The sequence below is a fragment of the Aristolochia californica genome, unplaced genomic scaffold, assembly GCF_029961685.1.
Source record: "Aristolochia californica isolate CCGP_79_NKW_82.1479 unplaced genomic scaffold, dmAriCali1.0.hap1 SCAF_8, whole genome shotgun sequence".
NCBI classification, from domain to species: domain Eukaryota; kingdom Viridiplantae; phylum Streptophyta; class Magnoliopsida; order Piperales; family Aristolochiaceae; genus Aristolochia; species Aristolochia californica.
This window is the reverse complement of record NW_027182279.1, coordinates 1,055,486-1,073,710: the sequence shown is the minus strand read 5'-3', so window position 1 is coordinate 1,073,710 and position 18,225 is coordinate 1,055,486. Positions and strand designations below refer to the sequence as shown.

The following is an 18,225-nucleotide window of genomic DNA, read 5'->3' as shown; positions in this document are numbered from 1 at the left end:
GCTTGTGCTCGGCTCAAACTTAAACTTGAAATAAGATTTGTTAAGTATAACAAGCCAAGGTTGAGATTTTTCAAGTTCGGCTTCTTAGCTCGTGAGCTAACTCATTAGATACTCTTTACTCTAATTACTCTTATCAATTCCCCCTTTAATTGGTTGATTTTTGTTCTTATTTACTTCAAAGCTCAAAGACGATCGATCATTCTACCCTTTTAGGTCCTTCAACATTTAATGTCGTTTGTTAATAGAATAAACACTATTGATGGAAGTGTTTGCTCTTTTTTTTAGGTTTATTACGCTAGTTATTATACATTAGTATGCTTTTACAAAGTATTCAGATGAAGCCAAGTTAGCTGGATGCCACCCCTACCTATAAACATATAGAAAGACAATAATACCCCTGAACTCCAACAGAACCGTTAAAATCAGGTACATATCAATCGTATCAACCAAAGCAAGTATCAACAACCGTAATCCAGGATGTATCAGATGAGATGTGTACGCGGCGTGCCTAAACCCGTTCACATTTTTGTTCGTCCATCTTGTTATCCGTCAGGAGTTGTAGAAGCTTGTCGTCCTTCATAAACAGATTATGCAAAAAAAACACCCCACAAAAAGATGGTTGAAAGAGCAACTTTTTGATTATGAGAAGCAGTGTGGTATATACAAAATGAACCATTTACAACAGTTGCCGTATACCTCTTTGTCAACTGACGGGCTTTGCACCAAATCATTCCTTACAAGTAAATAAGACCGTCAACACGCCCCTCTCAATAGCCCGGCTTCTCATTAATACAAATAAAAACGTCAAGATAAAAAGAATTAGAGCTGACTGTCAAAATCTTGAGCCGACGAACTCCTCTCCCAATTTACACTTTGTACACTGATGGTGGCTATATCCCATTCGGGTCTCAGACATTAAGCTTTGCTAAGAACTGGCTGAGATTGTACTCCTCCGTATACTGTGATTGATCCCACAGCTCCTCCAATCCATTGAGGATGGTCTTCAACCCTTTGCCTCCGCCCATCGATTTGGGAACTTCATTAAGGGTGGCATTTGAACTCGTAGTACGGATGGGACCCTGCATGTTCTCAGAAGGGTTATTTTATTTTGCAACAAAAGAGGCACAGTAAGTGCTAGTTGAAAACACCTGTCGTGGATCATAGTAATTCCACAGCTCTTTTTTGTGTGACATCAATACTAGTGCAAATGTAAGTCTATTCTAACTACAGTCCTCTGAAACCTACTGGAACGCTTCTTTTTTTCGTTCATTATATTTCAACCCATCTTTACTATTTTCAAACAACAAACAAAAAGAAACACAGTAGACTCTACTTCCTCTTACAGTACAACTTGCAGACACCTGAGAAAGCAAACAATAATATTGTGTCAATAGGTTAAGAAGCACAAAGACGGTGGCTATTACCTTTGAGCCAGACTGAGCAGAGGTGAACAAATCGAGCAGCTGATCTGTATTCATCGTTTTCATACTGGCATTCTCTGAATTTATAACAGCACTGGCAACAGAAACTTTGAACTTTTGGAGACTCATCACCTTTTCTTCCAAGGTACCCCGCATAATGAGGCGATGGACATTCACAGTTTTACGTTGGCCCAACCTGTGGGCTCTATCCATGGCCTGCATGCAATGCAATTAGGCAGCATGAAATAATTGAAGCAAACTTAAAAATGGTTCTCAAGATACAATTTTTCCAAAATTTTGTTCTTGGAAATAAGATTAAAACATGAAGAATCTAACTAAACCACCATTACCTGGTGATCTCTCATAGGGTTCCAATCATGCTCCATGAAAACAAGAGTGTCTGCTGATGTCAGATTCAAACCTAACCCACCAACTGGAAATTTGTACAGGAGTCAGACATTTGAGAAAGACATTGTCAATTACACTAAGAAGACCTACCATGTGTAGTAAGGAGAAGGACATCAATTGTTGGGTCCGAGTTGAAAGCTTTGACAATATCAAATCGTCTCTCTGGTTCAACCGACCCATCCAGCCGCAAGTACGTGACACTGTTTAAAAACAGAAATTCCTTGTATTAGGAGAGACACAAAAGCAGTATGAACCATTGGTAATTAGGATCTAAAAATATTTTCTCTTAATATGGATAATTTTGTCAAAAGAGGTAGAAGATACTCTAGCTCCCCAGAAGTGGACAAATAACAAGGCTTCAAAAGCCAAAAAATAATAACAAAGGAGACATTGATGGCCAGTTTCCTAGACAAAGACTAGTCAGACCAATTTTGCAGAGGGTCTTGTCTCCATTCAACATGACAAAACTGGAATGTCCGTACTAACACAAGTTAAAAAAAATTGTTCCAACTATTTGGGATCAAGTCCCCCACAAGCTCATCTATTCCCATTAAAGCTTCCCTCATCCTTCAATGCTTCCGATATAAAATACGCAATACCTAATCAGTGGTGCCAATGAATATTTTTTTGAGAATGGACATATACCCTCTTCAATGATATTTTTAATTCCTTCAAAGGCTACTTGCTACCGCATGAAGGGTTCATTTTTAATTTGCTGTGTCCAAGTCATCCAACTCATTCCCTTCAATATCCTTGTTCACTATAACATAGCCAGACATTGCTTTTCTCATAAGAGCTTCCATAAGGAATTTTAAGAGATACAGCCTTTAGTTGTATAAGCTCTTTGTAACTCAAAGAGTTAGATATTGTGATGGATTATCAAGTGCAGTGATGATAAACAAGTAATATTGGTTATGAAAACGAGATAAAGCAGATAACTGAGGCACACCTTTTCATGTGAGTTTGAAACAGATCCTTTTCAATTATGTCGAGGAAAGACTGCACCAGATCAACAAAGAGGAGATTGTGAACCAACAGAAACAAGAAACTCTTTGTGAGCCAAAAAAAATGAAAAAAAGAATCAACAAAGCAAAGGAAGTCTATCCAAATGTCTTTCAACAAAAACTTTGTGCCATATAGGACCACCATAAATAAACAGGTCTATCCAATCTCAGACTAGTAACAACCATCGAAACCAAAGCCTTTACAAAGTTAAGGTCATACCTTGTGCTGTGCAAAGATCAAAGCCCGGTGCTGCCCAACCCCACCCACAACCTCAGAAATCGATGCATCCAAACCTATCCCACATTCCTCTAATATCTCTTGCAAAGCAACTAATTTTGGAGAGTGTTGTAACTCATGAAGATCTGAAAGAATGTTTGCACTTGCAGGAATTAGCTCAGATAAAACACTAACGACTGAATCTGGAGGCTTTTCACCCAGGACAAGTAAAGGATGACTGCAAAGCTTCAACAAGTATTGAAGTGCCTGCAATTCAAGTAGTACCATTAAGACAACTCAACAAAATCAGTAATTCATTAGGAGCACATTAAGTCAATAGCCTGGATACCTGGAAAACGTGGGAAGATGCTTTTGGTGACGGCTTAGTTGCTTCTGCTGCATTTTCTGTCTCGGTGACTTCGACTAAATTTGAGATTTCTTTTTTCGCATCTGATCCAGAGAACTGTTCATAAAGTTTTAACTGAACAAGACTGAGATCACAGTATCTGTCCTGAATGATTTTCTCAGGAAGATCAGAAAGGACCTCATCTTTTGTTCGACGAAGGAGAAATGGCATCACCTGTTCAGTAAGAAAAATCTTAAATTAAAAAGGCCTTGCACACTGGTATTCTTAAGTCCACCAGGGTCACGAATCAACCACAGAGTGGAAAGTAACTTCAACTTCAAAGTGACTGATTTCCATATTAGAGCACTGGTTTTTGTTTAGTCGTAAGATAAACTAAATTATTCTGTAAGTGAAAACCATACTGTTCTTAAATAAAGCAAATCACATCATTGTTGAGAAGATCTTTGTAATTTTGGTTGGGAGACAGAAAAGAAATAAAAGAAGACTGTAACAAGGAAAAGACTTAAAGAACAGTAACCAAGTACTAGCTCAGCAAGGATACACCTAAATGAAAGGAAGATCCTTGTAGCTGAATCTTACTTAGTTAGGATAAAGCAAAGATGTCACTATATCCACATTATCCACAAAAGCTAATAGAATTGGAGGTAATTTCTTGGAGAAAATAAAACCTGCTTATGCAATGCTTCCATAGCAAGGGCACCTGCTTCAGCATCCTTGGCAGAACATTTTGGATCCCTGGCTGCCAGTAGTGGTTTGCCATAGGTGGCTTGAAACTGTAGATTTTCAATCATGTTGTTAGCAATCATACTGACATAATCCACGATAATCTCATACTATCTAGCTTCTATCAATAAAAAACTGAGATAGTTTTAAGAGGAAATAAAATCTTTCTCAAACTTTTATTTGAATCACACAAACATAATCTCATTAACACTTTAGACAAGATAATAAAAATATCTCATACAATTTTACATCTCTCAGAAAAACTGAGCTACTAATACCAGGGAAGTAAAATCACTACTGAGTTATGTTTTAGAATCTCAAGGACATTAACCTCAATTTCATTTTAAGCAAGTTAAAACCAAAAAGTGTGATGAACTGCATCAAAGACCCCATTACAAATAAATAAATAAATAAACTGCACATAAAAAATAAAAATAAAACTAACAAAGTACCTGTTTCTCTGTGCCAAGAAACCCTGGCATTAGAAAGTCAAAAAGGGACCACAGCTCCAAAACATTATTCTGCAACAACCATACAAGATGTAATTCACAAAGTGCAGAACTACCAAAAATAAAACTTAAAAACAAAAAACATAAAGACAGCACTCATCATGACCTACCTGTATTGGGGTTCCACTGAGAATAAGACGATGTTCAGCTTTCAATTCTTTCACAGCGCTTGTGATTTTAGATTTAGAGTTTTTAATGATATGTCCCTCATCTAAAATGCAATAATTCCAACTCAGCTGCCCAAGGTAGTCAATATCCTTTCTGATTACATCATATGATGTTATTATGACATTGTACTTTTCAAATTGGTCACGCATCAAAGCTCGTTCTTGAGCAGAGCCCATGTACTGGAGAGGAATCAACAAAGATGCATCAATGTATTTCTCTATTTCATATGCCCAGTGAGCTACCAGTGTGGATGGACAAATAATAAGTGACAGATGATCCTTGCCACCATTAGAAGCTCGCCTCTCTGCAACATCAGAAGCAACAATTGCTGATGCCTGCAGAGTTTTACCGAGTCCCATATCATCACATAAAATTCCATGGAGTTTGAACCGCCTCAAGAAAGATAGCCAGTTAATACCCTCTTGTTGATACCTGTAAGCACCAAAACAAAAATACTAAGCACCTGAGACCAACGGCTAAAATCTGAACAAGCTATATATTTTAGACAATAACCATTTTGTAAGCATGATCCATGCTTTTTTTTTTGAAATAGAGAGAGATGTTAAAAAAAAAAGTATTACCCCTTTTTCATACCAGTACCATTTGAGTCAATAATTACTCCATCATTTTCTGGTCAGTGACGAGGGAGGTATTATTAAAGTCATTTTTCTTTTACACAAAAGTCTTGTAAGAAAAACAAAAAAATCAAAACTAAAAAGGGAACAATTCACCACTCTTGCATTGTTTTTTAAGATAACAACCCAACCCAATCAAAAGGATAAACAGAAAGAACTAAGAGAAGAGATATGACAAATACTAGAGAATTTGTCTTCTACATTAGCAACCATCAAGTTGACTAAAGAAGATAAAACAAGAACTGCAAATAGAGTTTCTTCTCAAATACCTCCTCAGTGTAACTTTCAACTCAGTTGAAAGCTTGTAATCATCAATATGAGAATTGTCAAGAAGCTGTTCAAGAAAACAAGCATTTTCAGCATTCTTCAATAAACTTTCACTGAGACCCATCGGTGGAGGTACACCCCGTGCTAATGGCAGCAGAGGCACCAAGGCAGCAAAACTATGCGTCACGCTCTGCCTGACGGCATGATCACTATCACTCATGCACCCAAGAAGAGGAACAACTAGCAAAGTGGCATATGGGACTAGTTCAACTCCTAGCCCTTGTACAAGCAAGCTAATGAGCATGCCAGCCCCTTGTCTAGCATGAACGGATTTCGAGTTACTCAACATTGGGATGACCTTCTCTATTACCGGTCCCATCACACTCGCTGTCATGGACTTGGCCATTGAGGCAATACATCTTGATGCAGCCAACCTCACAGCTATATGTTTATGCTGCACACAGCAAAATAAGCATGGTAGAAGTGAAAGCAACTTAGGCCTTAGCATCTCATCAACCAGAGGTGCAATGGAGCGAACAACCTGTATGTCAGGAAAATTTAACACTTAGAGCTGCAAAATAAATAGAAATAGCAAGTTTACATAGTGAAAATCAGATAAAAATGGACATGTAAGAAATTAGATGGACACAGTTATAATTCTACAATGGTACATCCATTGCTAATTTATTCCCTATTCCCTATGAAAGGACGAAAATAATTCCCACTTTTGTAGTAAGAGAAGAGCAATGTTATCTAATTCATCAAATTTGGCTGTTTATAACCAATATAGACAACATTTGTGGGCAAAAGCAGACAAATCATTTTCTTTTTTAGGCAAATCACATGATAATCTTTACAGGGCAATGACATGACTCTCCAGGAGCACGACAATGAAAGAAAAAAATCAAAGGCCACTGAAAAACCTGGATGTTATTTATCAAAGTTTGTAGGTCCTTAGCATCATCAACCATTGAAGACATTTCCTGTTCATCAACAGCTGGTATCCCATCGGAAACTCCAGGCTTGAGAACCTCAGTAAGGCAATCCCACAACTTAGGAAGTTTATCAAACAATGTAGGCCCAAGCTTCTTGCCCAAATGCTTCAAAGCAAGTTCTGATCCTCTTCTGCTTATAAACCCTTCTATTCTTGACCTGTCATCACCAGCACCCAACACTTGAACCTTTGTTCTCTGATTACTACTGGACCCTGCTCTTCCAAAGGACAACATGTCATGCTCTTCAATACTATTTACAGAATTCAAAAGGGCAACCTGTGGGGTTTCACAAGGATCCATGCAAGTCAAACTGCAAATATTCTTAACTAATTTATCATTTGGACTAGGCCTCCGTCCAACACAATAAGATATCAGCTCAGCAAGTGCTTCTGCTGCCTCTTCTTGTAGTATTTCCTCCTTTCAATCAAAAGAGAACCAGTTACAACCATTAGGATTAGATAGAAGATGAATTAGTGAATGTGTAGCATGTTGTACAAAATGTACCTGCTCTCTTTTTATTGCAGCCATCAAAGGTAAAATGACAGGATTTAATCGGGTAGGAAGCTCTGAAGTCCACACAACAGCAGCAGCCACTAAGGAAGTCACACTGACATGCAAATTACCCTGCCAATGATTTTAACAAAGTTGGAGACTAGAAACATCAATACAAGAACAGTGGAAGAAGAACCTTTTCACGTAATTATACTCTGTTTTAATAACTTAGATAAAAAAATTATTTAGTAAATGACACATTTGACATTAGACGCAAACAACACAGTCAACTTCCTCTTGTTCCTCATTAAAAAAAAAAAAAAAAAAAACTGCCTTTGCACTCTTCTTTAACCTTCCTCTGTCATCTAGTTCGACAATCTGCAATTTTTAGGTAATCTATTGTATAACACATTCTTCCATTTCCTCTCATTTCACGTTTTATCCAAATGATCAACTAAATTCTATCTCGAGTTGGGTACAATAATAGAAACTAATAATAGTATTGCATTCTGAGGCTCATTGTGTTGTTTCAATGTTTCTTTAACTCTCAAAAGTCTGGCTCCTCTACCCTTGATGTTGTTTTTTTAACTTGTTGCATGATGACGAAATTTATTAAAAAACACAAAGCAAAATACAAGCAAACAAGGTAATGGGGCCGAAAATCTTGCACAATGAGCTATTGGAGATAAGTCCCTCTTTAAGATGCTCACCAGTGCAAGACATGGTCACCCTAGAACCTTGGTGTGGCTCTCTCCTGAACAGAAGTCATAAAAGAGAATGGCTGAAGACATATGGAGCAAAGTTGTGCTAAAACACACTGATGAAATAATAACAAACATTCATTCCCTAGAGTAATATCATGGAAGCACATACCTGGACGCATTTTAAATAGCCAGATGTAGACAACAATCTCTGCTTTGAAGATTCTATATCATCAAGAATGTGCTTTTCTGATGCTTCTTTAGAATGATCATCCAACAGTGAAAGTTTTGATGCAAAACTAATTGCATCATCAACACGAACAGCATCTGGATCAAATTTAACGGCTGACAACAGACCTGTGAACATGCCACTTGACTCCACAATACGAAACAATGAAGAGGCCTCATTCCTCATCTTGGAGTAAGTTCTAGAAAGTTCAGAATATGGAAGAACCGAATCCTTTGTAGGCAGTGCTGGATCTGTACATGCTAACAAGTCTACCAACCAAGTTCTTATCTGACTGACAAGCCCAAGGAAAGTTGCAGGCAGCCCAGTGGGATCTCTGTTTTTAAGCTCTTTGAACCATGCAACAAGGACCATGGAGGCAACCTAAAAAGTAGTTGCACAACTAAACTTTTGAGTACATGCTTACAAAAAGGTATTGACATTGGATAAATATATTCAAACACTTTATCATTGTTAACAGGTAAAGAATAACCTTGTGATGGTGTGTCCATTCTAAATGTGCAAAAAGCAGTGGAAGGATGTGTAACGTCTCAGTTTATACAAACATGCATGTCGACTTTGGGTGAGAAAGCAATATTTCATTTTTATCTTGCCACCAAACATGGTTAAATCGGGTGCATTCAGTTACACAAAATATGTCTTAATACTACTAACTCATCCATCAAAAAGCTCCTAAAAATTCATACAGTTACCTGCCGCTGGACTCCAGACAGTGAAGTAAGGTCATTCCACAATGGATTAATTACAAATTGTAAGGAAGTCTCAGCCAGCTTTGCTGCCAAAATTCCCAGTGCTTTTGCTGTAGCTACTCGCGTGTATGTTACCGATTTCTCACTATCTGCCCCAACTATGATCTTAGTAAAGTTGGTAGAAACTTCTCCATTTTTATCCTGAAAATGACTTTCTTTTACAGGGTCAAGACCATAACTCCTGTTAGCCTGGCTCTCTAGCTTGACAGCTCTCATCTTAGCAGCAGCTCGAAAGTGGCTTTTCCTAGGGAGTGCCACTGGCCAGAACATCTTTGTTGCATCAAAAGAAGAGCCATAAGGAGTTGTAGCTAGCTCTATCCATGATGACATGTACAATCTCGTGGCAGCTTCCAGATCACTCTCCGGACACTGACAAATGAAAATATCAGAAATCATTAAGAAAAGAATGACTATGATTATAAAAATAAATTCCTTATGAAGACCAGATATAAAACCTGTAGCAAAAATCTCCACACCCTCTCGGAACACTGTAAAATCTCCTCATTTGATTCTAGAAGCAAGTTCTGGAAAACAATTCTAAGGGTATCACCCAAAATAGAAGCAGGCCAGAAACCATCAGCTACTTGTTCTGACAAGCTCTTTCCACACCCAGCTTCAAGCAGTCTTTCCTGTTTTAAGAAAATTGATTTTCACAGTGGAATTAAGGTACCTAAGTTAATAAGTCAATGATTGAGGAAGAGGAATGTACCAGAGTGCGTATAGCAGCATGACGAACTGATGTTATGCTGTGTCGCATAAATGGCCACAGCCTTGGCGCCAGAGTTGCCAACACATATGGATTCTCAGTAAAGTTGGTCCCATCATCATTGTCATCAGTCAGGACTACTTCATTAAGATCCAACGCCTGCTTTCCAAAGTCTACCACCTTGGGAACCATCTGTGGTTGAGAATATATCTCTGCCAACAAATTCATCACACTGCACAAAAACAGTTAATCCAAACAAAATGTCTGGGACATGTATTTGGCAAATGCATATACAGCAAGCGTATATGGAAAATTACCTGCTAGTGGAAGGGCTAAGATCATCCAGGTCAAGCAAAATATCCCAAAGTAGCATAATAATGGAATGCAGTTTTTGGCCTTTAAGAGAAACTATAGCTGAGGCTGCAGGTAATAGGGCTTCAGCAGCTACAGCTCTAACATCATCATCAGGATCTTCAAGCCCAGTTTTGCATGCAGGAAGTACACTAGGAAGCAATTCTAAAAGCATTTCCTTAAAGACAAAAATTGGTTGTCAGTTGCGAATGATAGAAAAAAGCTCCAGAGTTCATCTACTGCATCTTTTTCTTGGTAGAAATGCCTCCCATTTCATTTTGCATTCACAAGGAAATAAAATTCAAACAGCATGAAACCAAGAAAACTTTCAAACAACAACTCATAGAACTAGTAATAAATTTGAATGATGCAGTAAAAACATTATACCTTACGAACAGCTACCATATACTTTATCCCCAAAAGGCTTCCATGACGAATCTCCCATTCTTGTCTATGCTGAAATAACAGCAAGAAACATCATCAGATATTGAAATGTTTTCACCACATTTGGTTCATAAGTGATTAGCATCTACAGAGACTAGCAATCATCGGGTTGTGTTTGGAATTGGAATCTTAGAATTCACGTTTACAACTGCACTTCCAACATTAAGCAATATTACTTGGCTTCACAATTACTTAAGCTTTGAAAGTGACATCTCCCTCTCCATGAACAGCATTTCCAGATAACATACTAACTGTGACACTTTATTCTGGAAAAATATATTCCAGTAAAAGAACTATAGTTGATAAATCCTAGAATTCAACTCCAAACACAGGTGTCTCAGTCATTACCTGCATCTGTAGCAAAATTGCTAATGTTTCATGTACTAATGGCGGATGCATGAACTTCAGCACAGCACACAGGGCTTGTGCACATGTTTCTCTTACTGGGGCAACAACCTGATCTGAAACGTAATCTCCAAAACTGCACCCACATATAAACAATAACTTATGTTAGGGAAATATTTTAAAAAATTGAGATAAATAATCAAGACTAATAATTTTTTTGAAGGCAATAAAAACAATAATAATAACAAAAATGCAGTATTGAAAAACATTAACAATTAAAACATAATTAACCAAATGATGAAACACAAAAACCCCTCTGGTATAAATAGTGTTAAGAAATAATCCCACATGGATTAGTGAGATCAAAGATTTTGAGTTTATTAGTTGGCAGAAGAGGTTTCCTAAGGTGGCTAATCATTTTGGAATATGCCTTAGACCCAACTTCACATGGTATCAAAGCAGGTACTCGTATGTGGGCCTCCACCCAAATTATCCACATGTAAGAGCCCAAAGGGCCTACACGTGAGGGAGAGTGTTAAGAAATAGTCCTACATGGATTTGTGAGATCAAAGATCTTGAGTTTATTAGTTGGCAGAAAAGGTTTCCTAAGGTGGCTAGTTATTTTGGGATAGGCCTGGACCCAACTTCACAAATAGCATCCTTCTAAAAACTTGAGCCAGGAAGAACTTGCACGAAGTGACTTGGTGAGAGAGAGTCTTTAGGTAGTCACAAGTGCATTCAAATTCCAAGAAGCTCGGGGTAATAAATGTCAATTAAAAGATAGATAGAGAGGAGAATATATACCAAAACTCAAAATGGAAAACAAACACTCTAACAGATTAAGAGAGAGAGAGAGAGAGAGAGAGAGAGAGAATAAACCACCAACATACCGATCTAATGAAAGAACACAGAGAAAACGAATGGCGCAATCTTGAAGAAATTCCCAATTTTTAATCCATGAATGCCTTCCAAGTTTGATCAACTTCATCAGTTTGCAACTTTCTGGCAGATTCATTGACATGTCCATCATTGTATCAGAAACCCAATTTTCACCTAGGACTTTCTGTTCTGCAATGCAATGAACTTCTTCTTTACACTGAAATCGAGATCCATCCAGAGATTGATCACACTCTGACTTAACAGGTCCCAAGGGAAGCCCACCATTAACCATCCCAGTAGACATTGTCCATTGACCACCTTCAAACTCGTGGTGGTCTGCAGAAGCTACTGAGCACAAGGATCCCGATTCATCTTCTGACTTTTGTCTCTTTAGTTGTGGCTCAAACTCTCTTCCACTAACATGAACATTTAAGTCAATTTCCCTCTGTCTCTTAGTCGTATTAGACTTATCCTCAACTTCAGACAAAAATGAACTGTCAAAGCTCAAGTCAGGCATAAAAACTCCGGCAGAAGCAGCTTGATAAGTTAAAATTTCTCTCAAAGCCATGATACTACCATGGCGTACCTCCCAAACTGTAACAGACAACCAAAATAACAACAAAACCAATCAGATTAGAATTAAAATAGAACCAGCTTACAAGAGAAAGGCATAACATGAGTCAAAACATACAAGATGCTTACTGGGATCAAACATATCATGGATAAGCTGCTCAACAAAATGGCAAAATGGCCATTTCCCATCACCAACTTGCTCCAAGCTATCTTCATCAACCACAGCCTCTGTAAGTGCCTGCAGATAAGTAATAGAGGTAAATATGTAAATATGCTATCAATGATAAAAACAACATACACTATCAGCACATTTCTCAACCACATCTTTTATTGGCAAGAACTGCTTTTCCTTCCAAATTATTGAAGAGGAAACAGTCCTTTACAGAGTACAACATTAAACCCATTGCCTTAGCACTTTCCAGTCACTTGAGCATATCTCAACCACAGACCGTTGCAAAATGAGCCTATTATAAATAAATAGCTTTTCCTTATAATTATTGAATTCCAGTAGTTCTTTACAGGGTAGAATACTAAACCCACTACCTTGTCAGTTAAAGTTTGAGCATCCAAAGACACGCCTTTTGGTGTCACTGGATTCTGAGAATGCGATGTCTCAATATCATCTTCCTCAGGCCATGCTTTTGGGTGATCTTTTGCATTTACTTTAGCTTTCCGCTTTAAAAGATTCAATTCCCTAGCACTCAATCTTTTAGTGTAAATGTTTGGGGCCATTTTTGAAACAAAATGTTGGATATGCTGTCCAGAATGAGATGCATAATAACCATGGCTTGTCCCATTTCCATAGGGCTGAACTTTGTGCACTAGAAGATCCTCATCCCTGATCACTTCTGAGACATCCATGAACTGCTCACAAACATCCAAACCTGAATAACAAGCATAATTGTGAAAGTAAAACAAATGGATCCACCATTTCAAAAAAATTTAAAAAGCTCCAACAAACATAACATGAAAGTGGCAGTAACAGTACCAACAAACAGCATTTAATATGCAAAAGGGATTTAAAACATATGGCAAGAGTGCTAGCAAGAGTGCTAGACAATTTTATGTATATAGTCAAGTATGAAGCTTAGGCTAAATACATGTTCCAAGAGACTACTGGTTGGTAATGTAATAAATGAACTTAGCTGAAACATACAAAAGCATCTGTTTAAGAGGAACTGACCAACCACTAAATAATTAAAATCATATTGCTTCGAAAATCAGCATTAACAACAAGCAAGGTGGACTCACCTAGACGACGCCGAAGATTCTGTTTCTGGCGGGCTATTCTTTCAGCAGAGTTCTTGTTACTATCATTTGCTATATCATACTCCTGGAATAAAACAACACAAAGCACTTTATTTGATACCAGTAACTTATATGAAGTGAAGCACATGACACATATGAAGTCATTAACTGAAACAGTAACTGAAGTCTTACCAGCCACTCCCTCACTTTTTAAACAAAACAAATAGCTGAAGCTAATCGGTTAATTAAATCAACCTACTTACATGTGGAAAATTAAGCATATGAACAGCAAAGAGAGTCATCAAGATTTCGGTCTATCTGAAATGAAATGGAAATTACCGCTACAGGACATGTCTAAGACTTCAAGCTTCATCTATCTATACTTATTTTACCTAACAAGCTTTCCTTATTTCATAAAATAGTGAATATATATTTCTCCGAATAACCCTGACATTTCTTATTCTGATTCCTGAACGTACAGTAGTAGCATCACTCAGAAACAAATAACTAATTACCATAGTGGCAACTAGGAGATGACAAACCGATTTCCATGTAATTACTAAACAAAACATCCAACAGAAATAGAATTACATCCCAGCAAGACAAGAACCTACCTTTCCAAGAAGACCAAAAGGTACATACAAATCATAGGAAAGATTAACAAGTAAGATCTTAGAGCCCAATACAGTCTTCCAAGCAAAGTTGGAAAGGAGGAATCCACCTTTTTACGAGCTGAAGGGTATCCTGATAGCTTTTTAATAGTGCTAATTAGTAAAAAGAGGTTTCATGGACCAGTTTTCCAAAACAAAATCATATCTAGACATCAGAAATTCCAGAATGTTGGCACCACAAGCTGCTTTTAACTGATTACACTTGGATAAACTTAATGACACTTCTAGCCCTCTTCCAGCAAGGTGGATTTCTACCTTTGATCTGTTTTGAGCTTTGCCAGGAGGGTAATAAAGGGGCATAAGAATCATGAAATAGCAAAGCCCTTACCTGCCCCGCAGAAGCCAGTAATGGCGAGCCAAATTCCAACACCTTACCAATATCAAAGCTGCAACGATATCAAACAAGTTAATTTGTAAAGTCGAAAACCTAGATAATACTGAAAACATAGACAAAAAAAGAATGTAAAAGAGACAAGCAAACCTTCTGAAAGAGAGAGCCGTTGCAGTTGTTGGATGGACATTTGTCCATCCCATCATAATATCTTTAGCAACATTTGAAACTCCTAACTCCAACATCTCAGCTTCAACACATGCACACAATTCTTTAAGAGAAGTGTGCTTAACATTGTCGGCAATGGAACCCACAGCATGAGCAGCTGCTACCCTTGTATCCCAATTCTTACTACGAAGATATTGAGCAACCTGAAGAAGAAAAAAGAAACTTGCGTTTACGAGTAACTAATAGAAGAAACAAAGGAAACAGGCCCCAGAAAAAAATTGATCTAGAAGTATATGATGGATGCTAAATCAAGGTTTGCACTATCATGGTAAGCACATCTTATACCTTTTTCAATAAAGAAATTAAGTCCTGGGGATGTGATTTAGCAATTTCTCCAATCTGTCGGGCAGCAGCAAACCTTGTGGTTTGGGTTGAGCCAGCTTAGGATTGGTCAAAGGAAGACTCAAGCAGAGAATTTAAATAAATATGTAAAATTTCTTCAAAAAATAAATAAGTGAAATATAGTGTTAAGTATCTCATCATCTATAATTTATTAAAGATAAAGGCAGGATTTGCGAGATTAAAGAGTATTTGGGATGAACTAAAATAGTTTACAGAAGGATACTATCCAGTAAGGTGAGCAACCGCTGAAGACGTGAGGATTGTTGAGCCATAACACCTCTAGAGGTGATAACTCGCACATCCGAACCAGTAGCCAAATCATGCAATGTTGTGTCTACTTATCTTATATCTGTTAGACTATCAATAGATAAATCACTTGTCACTAAATGATATTGCTCCTCAGAATTACTTCTCCAGTAAGCTCACTGATGCTCCGAGAATTGCATCATACCAAATTAGGATCCTGAGCCACATAGCATCATGGATTAGTGCCCCAAATTAAATCAGCTGATGCACGGAAATGGCAAATTAAATCAGCTGACTTGTGAAAAAAGACAATGCCCAGATTAACACTATTGACACGAACAAAATACTCTTGGTCTCCAACTTCTTTAAATTACATGCAAAACTGTCTCATGAAAATAGATCCATGCACCAACAAACGAAATTGGCATTAACAACTTCCAAAAAGGGAAAATCTCGAAATCCACTACTCTTCAGCAGATCATCCACATTGGACATATGAAACCATCCAATAGATCTATTAAACTTGTAACTTAAATATCAATAGAAACAGCCCTCTTCATAGAAATCTATTTCAATCCTATTAGTGTCACTGCAACTAAGTCTGGCAACATAACCCAGAAAAAAAATCTCAAACAGACTCCTTCATTCAGCCCTAAATTCCTAATTTTAACCTACAAAGAAAAAAAATGACAACGAAATCAAATCAATTCAGTTTTTTTTCATTGAAGCAGCTATCTCTAAAGATGACGTATGTCCATGTAGAATATTGACAGATGCACTTTATATTTTGAGGTCCTGTTTCAAGGACAAGCTCCCATATCATTGTGGAGTCTGCAAATTAGTAATATGTAAGCTTCGTTTCAGATTTCTATTATCCGGGCAGTCTCATGAAATCTCCAGATGTTAAGTTTCGAGAAGGTTTCTGTGATATAGCAGGTAATGGCATGTCCTCACTTGTCTGGTCGACGAGAAAATCTTCAGACTTGGTGTGGGTGGGACGAGCAGCACTGGGAGTCTCAACAGTGCATTTCATGTTAAGGTAGTCCCACAGCAGAATTCAAATTTTACGTCAATTCCCATAATGAATCTCATTCAATCAATATTCACAAGCAACAGTATAATGAAATAAGAGAAATGCACAAAAGTTTGGAACTAAATCAAGAAATCCTACCTTCGCAGCGGCGGGAATCTAGGATCAGTAAGGACAACGACGACAGGGAGTCAGTCGCTATATGGATTTCACCAAATAAAATAAAAAATTTAAAACTGCAGACATTGACGAAAAGAAGCAAATCAAAAATTAAATTTATTTCCGAGTAAAAACATCACTTGTGGGTAAGGGCGAGAAAGAGAGATCACACCTGTTCTTTCCCCGAACCAAGAGATAAGGATTTGGAACTACAAAAATGACTGCTCCCAAACAATAAAAGAAGAGAAAGAAAAGCAAGCTAGGGCAAATTTTACAGAAAGAAAACCAAAAAAAAAGGAGAAACAGAGAAAGGTGAAGAGGCGAAGTTAATATAAAGACGGGGAGACGAGCCAGAGGGAGGACTACTCCCTTGTCCCTGCAACCCGAGGACCGAGCGTGCGGAGGCCTCAAAGGGCCTTCGACAGACGGATACGAACGAGCATGCCTGTTGCAATAGAACGATCTCTGCCGTCCATTGTACTAAAATTCAACCAGAAATGTCTACACGTGTGCTTACACGTACATGTAAAGATTTTCCTCTCCTCGGTGCTAATAGTTTAGCATTCAGCAACCGTTCAAGCTTGCAGGCTGCGACAACTGAGAAGAGCACACCTCTTACCTCATCCACTTCAGGCCCTCAACTTCCCGTCTTAAGCTCCAAACTCCAAACGACAGCGAAAAATGAAACCTCGATTTCCTCCTACGTCCAACATTCGCCGCTACAAAACCGTCACTGAGCAACAACAGATCGAAAACTCGTAACTCGATCGAACCAAAACAAACGAATCCAAAAGCGATTCAACCGCTTAATCTCAAGACTGAGAATCCGATCGACCGGATTCGCATAATATGTACATTTTAACAATTCAAGCACCTGAAATTCCGGTGCGTTGAGAAAGAAACCACGCTTCAAATAACGAAGAGCGAGTTTCGATTGATGCATAAATCAAGCCGCAGAGGTTCGAATCCTAGGGTTTCAATTGACGTCATAAGTGTAAGTATAAATAAAATTTCAGCTCACCAGGCAACGGCGATGGCGGTGGCGGTGCTGTTCGCCGTAAAGCCGACCGGTCGTGATTTTTGCTGAGAACCGTTCGATCGGTTCAATCGAAGCTCTGCGAAATGGTGTAAATTTTAGTGATATTAATAAGTAACGAGCGATTAGCTTTTGTCTAATTGGGCAAAGTTAGCCGAGGCACAAGGGCGATCCAGCACGGAAGCGGGCTGAATTCTACTTGGAAGTATTACTAAACCGACCCGGGTATAGACCGGTCCATCTGCTGATGAATGATGCTGCCAAACAAGATTAAAATCTGTATATATATATATATATATATATATATATATATATTATTTTTCATTTTATTAATAAATTACAACAAAATAATCAATAAATTGTAGTAATAATAATTTATCACAATAACTAATAAATATTGTAACATTAAACATGTAATATGATGATTGATTAGAGGAAACAATAATTTGTATTCTTCTTATATTTATTAATTAATTACAGGAAATAATAATCAATAAATTGTAGAAATAATAATTGATTATAATAACTAATAAATTTAATGGCATTAGATATGTAATATTAATGATACTTTTAAGCTTTAATTGTGGATTATAAACAGTAGATTATTATTACTATTATTAATCATCATTATTATTATTTTAATTAATTATTAAATTTTAGATTATTGATATGTTGAATTATAATTAAATTTAAGCAATAATGAACTACTAAAATAATTAACCTAGCTAAATGA

General features: G+C 37.5%; 1 protein-coding gene across 7 annotated transcripts; it reads right to left on the bottom strand.

Moving 5' to 3' along the window:
• Positions 1–624: 624 nt before the first annotated feature.
• On the bottom strand, positions 625–17,564 carry LOC137939121 (TATA-binding protein-associated factor BTAF1-like). 7 transcript variants are annotated; one of them, XM_068784315.1, is made up of 30 exons: positions 17,478–17,564; positions 17,076–17,189; positions 15,245–15,484; positions 14,965–15,059; positions 14,602–14,822; positions 14,449–14,506; positions 13,453–13,534; positions 12,745–13,085; positions 12,331–12,439; positions 11,640–12,222; positions 10,753–10,885; positions 10,348–10,416; positions 9,927–10,138; positions 9,613–9,841; positions 9,359–9,532; positions 8,847–9,272; positions 8,080–8,517; positions 7,219–7,338; positions 6,643–7,131; positions 5,722–6,260; positions 4,760–5,249; positions 4,593–4,661; positions 4,086–4,190; positions 3,400–3,630; positions 3,054–3,317; positions 2,779–2,828; positions 1,920–2,029; positions 1,772–1,854; positions 1,425–1,637; positions 625–1,079 (listed from the first exon to the last, which is right to left on the bottom strand). In XM_068784315.1, exons 3-30 carry the CDS (start codon positions 15,291–15,293, stop codon positions 909–911), a joined length of 6,153 nt encoding a protein of 2,050 aa, XP_068640416.1. In that variant the 5' UTR covers positions 15,294–15,484; positions 17,076–17,189; positions 17,478–17,564; the 3' UTR covers positions 625–908. The 7 variants fall into 7 exon arrangements, with proteins under 7 accessions (XP_068640416.1, XP_068640417.1, XP_068640421.1 ...); XM_068784316.1 differs by lacking the exons at positions 17,076–17,189; positions 17,478–17,564 and adding exons at positions 16,439–16,533; positions 16,629–16,953; XM_068784320.1 differs by lacking the exon at positions 17,076–17,189 and having other exon boundaries at positions 17,478–17,530.
• Between the last annotated feature and the right edge of the window lie 661 nt (positions 17,565–18,225).

Coding starts and splice junctions, on each gene's coding strand:
- LOC137939121 (XM_068784315.1), bottom strand. CDS start 15,293: ATGGCTCAACAATCCTCACGTCTTCAGCGGTTGCTCACCTTACTGGAT. Junction 12,223..12,330: donor CCATGATATGTTTGATCCCA/GTAAGCATCTTG, acceptor TGTCTGTTACAG/TTTGGGAGGTACGCCATGGT. Junction 2,829..3,053: donor TGATCTTTGCACAGCACAAG/GTATGACCTTAA, acceptor GATCTGGTGCAG/TCTTTCCTCGACATAATTGA.